The sequence below is a fragment of the Bos javanicus genome, chromosome 16, assembly GCF_032452875.1.
Source record: "Bos javanicus breed banteng chromosome 16, ARS-OSU_banteng_1.0, whole genome shotgun sequence".
Taxonomy (NCBI): Eukaryota; Metazoa; Chordata; class Mammalia; order Artiodactyla; family Bovidae; genus Bos; species Bos javanicus.
In genome coordinates, this window is record NC_083883.1 from 52,687,125 (window position 1) to 52,693,346 (window position 6,222).

Consider the following 6,222-nt stretch of genomic DNA (forward strand, 5'->3'; position numbering starts at 1 on the left):
ATATGAAACCACTATGAAATCAAACAAACAGTTTCAATGATAAAATATTACCAGAACCTAAAAAGCAGAAAATACTAGTACAGTGAAAATATAAGGGTAAAGTAAAATTGTAGACTTTCACTAGATGATAGTTTGTTTATATGTATGGTGACATAATACTCCTAAAGAGAATCTAATTAAGGAAGTGAAGCATATGATTCATTTAATTAATATTGTAACAACTTTTTCAGCTCTGGAAGACAGAAAAGTCAAAGCTATACATTTTAATAGGATCCATAAAACCAAGCTATCATTTTTGCTTTTAAAATTTTGTTAAAGGCTATACCCTATCAAAAAGAATGTTGCTATCTTATGAATTAATCGTAGATTTATGTAATTTGCTTTAAATACAAAGAGGCAGGAGACTGAAATGATGTAGTAAAGAAAGTGACTTTGCTGTAGAGTCCCTGGAGTCTGGCCATGCACAATCAGAGACTTCATTTTTAGTATCTAATTCTGGGTATCTCATGATATGAATATGGTCTAAAATGGTTAGATATTCAAAACATTCAAAAGTATATTTTAAACTACGTTTCACCTTTATCACCACCAACTGGATACTAAGATGCACTTCTCACTGAAGAATAATGGTAACAGGCAGAGTCAGGCACAGCCTGTGTTGTCATCTGCACGTGGCAGCTCTGCTGCTGTGTTAACTTCCTACCCACCCAGACTAACCCACTCACTCTCACTTCTGCCCAGATGGGCAAGTGATTAAAGAACAAAACAGCAATAAACCTGCTGGTACAGAAGGTCAACCTATGGAACCCAGAGGTAATACAGACTTCCCAACTCTGAGCCTAGTTGCTCACCCAAAAAACAGGGCCAGCAATATCTGCCCTCATGGGGGTAATCATAAGGCTTAAATGAGATAAAACAGTATAGAACCTGGAGCCTAGCACGCAATTGGTGTGTGACGATGGCTCCCATCCCTAACTTTCTTTACTCGGTTGGTTCACCCAGCTTTTGTCACCTGTGTCTTCACTGTCCCTTCCTTCCCCTGTGGCTCCCCTCCAGCTATATAATCCATCATTTCTACTCTGTCATGTCCACGGCACTGATAATGTTTGTCCAAAATAAGCTTTAAATTCATTGCTTTTCTGCTAAATCACAAACACTGGCATATTCCCTAGCATACACAACATCTACAGGTAAAAATTAAGACTTTTCTATATGATAATTTTTTTAAGTAATGTACTCAGTTCCTGAATATTCTCTTTAAATTGAGAGCAAAAAGCTCTTACTATAAAAAAAAATTTTTTAAGCTTAGAAATTAATCTAGAGAATAGGACTGGGTAGTGTTCCCTTTAGCAATGATACTCATGAAGAGTTACTTTATGAATAATGTATCATGGGAAGGGCAGCTTATCTATTGTTGATTATATATATGTACATATAATTTATATAATATATATTAAAATGTATTTATTAATGAAAGTTCCCTCCTACTTACTGTAATATTAAATAAGCAAATAGTATCAAGGCAATTCTTTAAGCCAAAGAATTCCTAAAAGGGGTTTCATAGTAACTGGGCTTTGGATTCTAAAAAATTATAGAATAACATGAATATACGTTCTCCCATATAAAATATGTGACACAAACATATATATTTAATGAACACAGAAACAGAGACAAATAAAAGCTAACCATAATTTAGGCTTCATTCTCCTGCTAAAACTGCTTAGCTTATTTTAAACTTCTATTTCTTTGTTTCACCTACCATTCCCGGGCGAGCTTCTTATAAGCCTTTTTAATATCAGCCTGACTGGCTGTTCGGCTGACCCCTAGGACTCTGTATGGGTCAAAATCCAACGCAGACAGAATTTGCAGGATCAGAACCAGAACTATCAAGAATTGCCAGGAAATGCCCAACTTTTTCACTTCCATTTCTCTTCCTTTCCAGAGCTGAAATGATTGAAGAGGCAATAAGTTTCAGTGGTAGAAATCTGGACAGTCTGATTTTTTATGTAAAGGTATAAGATGTATAGATGAAAAACAAAACAAAGGTATTTTGCAGGAAAAGTACCAAGCTGTTTGACCCCATCTTCTTAAATGAACACCCTTGCTACTGTTTTTGAATATCACAAATAAGAACTATTACAGACGAAGAGACGAGCAATAAGATAGCAACTCTCCAAAATCCTTGGATTAGAATGAAAACAAATGAGATGAAGAAATAATAAGCAAATGCAAGAAAACATACATAGGGAAATCTAGGCAACTACATGTCTAACACACTATTTCACATATTATGACAGTAACAGTTTAATCTTTATTTATTTACAAAATTTCTTTGGCCACATCACACAGTATGTAGGATTAGTTCCCTAACCAGGGATGGAGCCTGCACCCCATGCAAAGGAAGCATAGAGCCTTAACCACTGGACCAACGGGGAAGTTGTCTGACAATAATAGTTTAAACCTAAAATACGTGGTTAGAGAATCCCTTACTGAGCACTTGCTAAATAAATTCATGAAATTGTAAGATTTACTATATGCAAAACTACAAAATAAGATAGTTGTGATGTTCTTGGGAGTTAAATAAGTACAAAGATGAAAGTGAAATACTCTTAAAATAAAACTGGAGTTACATTAAAAAAACAAAACAAAACAAAAACAAAAACTGGAGTTACAACTTCACATGCCCCAATTCTACTGTCACCATGTCCATTCAAACAGGAAAACAGGAAGCTGTCTTTAATCACTAGCAATACTGTAATTATAAGTGGAGACCTCAGATGAAAAAAAGTGGTGAGAAGAGTTTTAGTTTGCCATCAGAGGGGCATTAATGGCAAAGATTGTAGACCAGGTATGGTCTTCAAATGTTAAAGCTCCATCTCCGCTGAGGGTAGTGACTGAATTCACTGTGGATTTTGGAAGTAATCCTGTCAAGTTAACAAGGTAGTGCTCCATTGCACGGACATATTTTCACTCCAGGATCATGATCTTTGTGATATCACACAATGATTTTTCAAAGGTCATATTTATCTTGTGTGTGAAAGTTGCTCAGTCCTGTCCCAACTCTGTGACCCCATGGACTATACAGTCCATGGGATTCTCCAGGGGATCTTCTCAACCAAGTGATGGAACCCAGGTCTCCCGCATTGCAGGCAGATTCTTCAACATCTGGGCCATCAGGGAAGCCCCATATTTATCTTGGGTTCTCACAAATCACTAACATCTTAAGGATCAAGCATCTAATGTGACATCTTACTTAAGGGAGGCAAAGCTCTAACAGTGTGGATTCTGACAAGTGGGAGTCTAAATGCTATCTCGGAGTCTTCACCAGACTAATCTGATGGCCACTGTTTAGGACTGAAAGCACGCTGAATAAAACCCTTAAACAAAAAGAAGCTTCTTATTTGTTAAGACAACCTATAATCTAGTCTGTCGTACAAAATACACATAAAAAACCTAAAAACTGAGACGGCGATGTAGCTATTAGTTAAGCACATAGACTCTGGAATCAGACTAACATTGGGATCTGTCCTCCATCGCTTTATGACCTTGGACACATTACTTAAAACTTGCTAAGCCTCAGTGTCCTCCTTCATAAAATGGGTGAAAATAATACCACCTTGAAAGGCTCGACATGGGAGTTAAACGGTAAAGGATTTACTGAGCACGGGGTCAGCAGCCAATAAGCGGTATTTATTACCATTATTTTTTCTACCATGCAGTGCAACCAGTGCCTTATTCAACTGTGTCAGTCGCCTCCACTTAGAGAGCCCAAGTGCCGGGGCGCTGTGTTCTTTTGCTGACAGCTCGACCGTGCCAGCCTCAGGAGAGGAAACAACCTGCCCAACAGGTAGGTATAGCCCTCGGGCAGTATCCCCAGGACCAGGCAGACGCTCCCAGAAACATGCTTAGGTCTGAGCCCCGCCTCGAGCTCCCGCCGAACGTCGCAACCCTCCAGGAGACAGCCGCATCCCTCGCCGCCCCCGAGAGCCCTGGGTCTGGCCCTATCAGCTCCGGGTTCTCCCCGGGCCCAGCGGGGACCCGGAACGAGGAAGAACTGACTGTAGGTCCCTGAGCCTGCCCGGCCCCGCCGCGTCCGCGGCTCCGCGCGTCACGCCGGGAAGGAGTTACCGGGAAAGGGCACCGGCCTAACCGGCTGCAGCGTCCGTGCTCCAGTTAGTCCGCCGGGCCGGGAGCCTCCGGTCCACACCAGCGCTCGCCGGGGCCTGGGGAGGGGAAAAGAGAAGGAACGAGCCGGAGGGTAGTCACGTGATACTTAAAGGCCCGGTGCACCAAAGGCGAGGACAGTACAAGTCGAGGTCTTCTACTCTGTGAATCTGTTTTGACCCTTGCCACCCGCCGTCTGCGCGTGGACCTGGCACGGTTGCCATAGGAACGAGGAGCGCTCTCCGGCGGGATCCAAAGGGAAGGTGGTGGTCAAGGAGGCCGAAACGTGCCTCCTAGAGAGGCAAAGTCGCGATGCATGATGGGATGCCAAAAGACCTCCCCGATTCAGGGAGGAGTTTCTACCTCTACCAGGAGATGGCCCTTGTCTAGCAGCAGTTGCTAGGGTGGGGAAGCTATCGCTGTTCCCTAGTCTCTTTAACCCTATTCTTAGACTCCGAGAGCGTCAGAGTTGGAAGGGACCTTAGGGATCGTTTCTAGTTCAACTCCTCTGTATCCTGATGGAGCGGACTGAGGCCCAGAGAAGGGTAGAGACTTGCCCAAAAAGCGATTTCCACTTTAGATAATGTGCTAGATCCTGTCCTAACCACGGGAAAAGGATATGTGTGTGGTGATGCTGGGTGGGGAGGGCGATGGGGGAGAAGCACAAGTAAATGTGATAAGCTTTCCGTGAGCCAATGACATAGATTCCTTGGGGATATAAAGAAAGATTCTATATTCTCCTGCCTTGCTTATTTACACTTTATTTCCTTTGCATTCATCACGATCTAACATACTATATCTTTCATTTATTTATGCTGTTTATCACCTGTCTCCTCCTACTGGAATATAAGCACCTAAAAGCAGGACTTTTAAAGTCTCTTTTGTTCACCTCTATATTCTTCGTGCCTCTACAGACCTTGGCATAGATAGGATCTCAGTAAATATTCTTGGAATAAATGAGTGAATGGGGTTGAAGTTTAGCTGCTCAAGAGATTCCCAGTTGCGAGTGGACTTTGAGTTGGGTTGGGATTTAAACCTCTACCACTACTACCTCTGTGATCTTGAATGGTGACTTCACTTCCTAGAGCCCCAGCGTCCATGTCTGAAAAACAGGGGAAAAGAATCTCATCTCCCTGTAGGATTGTAGTCAGGGAGAAATTAGATAATACAGTGTAAAATGGCTTGCACAATGCTGGGACTTAGCAATTGCTCAACAAACAGCGATTTTTTTCATATTTTTATGTTGTTTGTGAGAAGGTTTTTAAAAATATTGAAATATAGTTGACGTATGAGCAATTTTTAAAATGAGGAAATGAGCCGTACAAACTGGTAATTCAGGGGACAAGATTTCTGCTCGTTTTTTCCTTTGTGGGAGGTGCTAGGGTGGGAAGGAAGAAGGGAATGGAGGACTGACTGTACGGTGGGTTTGGTTGGATCGGACAAGTTTGGAACAGTAAACAGTAAACAAGGAGATCCCGGCATGCTAAAGGATACTCAGTTTCACTGCGGACAGGGGACAGAGCTAGAGGGGTACGATGCCCTGGAGCGGGTTGAACTGGGCGGGACAGACCAACGCTCCAGGCACGACATTCTTAGTAGAAATATGACCATCCCCCACCCCGCCCCGAGAGTTTATGAATGGTGCGTGCCTCTTTATCTCTTTGCGACACCATGGGCTGTAGCCCACCAGACTCCTCTGTCCATGGAATGTTTCAGGCAAGAATGCTGGAGTGTGTTGCCGTTTCCTTCTCCAGGGGATCTTCCCAGTCTAGGGATGGAACAGGGGTCCCCTGCATTGGCAGGCGGTTTCTTTACCACTGCGCCACCAGAAAGCGAAGTGCTAGAGAATCCTGGCTAGAGAACCCTGACAACGGCGCGGGGGTGTATCTTGGGGAGGTTCGGGCTCTAGAGGTGTGGTGGGGCGCCGGGGACGAAGCTGAATAGCCTGGATGTAGCGGGGTGGCGGGGCCTGGGAGAGGTGCAGTGACGCGGAGGTGGGTCCTGGGGGCGGTTGGACCCCGGGGGCGTGGGCGAATGGGGGCGGGGCGCAACGCGGGG

The 6,222-nt window shown here is 43.5% G+C and overlaps 1 protein-coding gene across 2 annotated transcripts in view; it reads right to left on the reverse strand.

Annotated features, from left to right (window-relative positions):
* DNAJC16 (DnaJ heat shock protein family (Hsp40) member C16) overlaps positions 1-4,545 on the reverse strand; it is a 38,329-nt gene extending 33,784 nt beyond the window's left edge. The window contains exons 1-2 of one of the 2 annotated variants that reach the window (XM_061383177.1): positions 4,129-4,545; positions 1,760-1,944 (exon numbers count right to left, since the gene is read on the reverse strand). In XM_061383177.1, the coding sequence (XP_061239161.1) occupies positions 1,760-1,926 (167 nt within the window). In that variant the 5' untranslated portion in view covers positions 1,927-1,944; positions 4,129-4,545. Of the gene's footprint in view, positions 1-1,759; positions 1,945-3,697; positions 4,103-4,128 lie in introns of those variants that run through there. The other variant, XM_061383176.1, reaches the window with a different exon arrangement.
* Between the last annotated feature and the right edge of the window lie 1,677 nt (positions 4,546-6,222).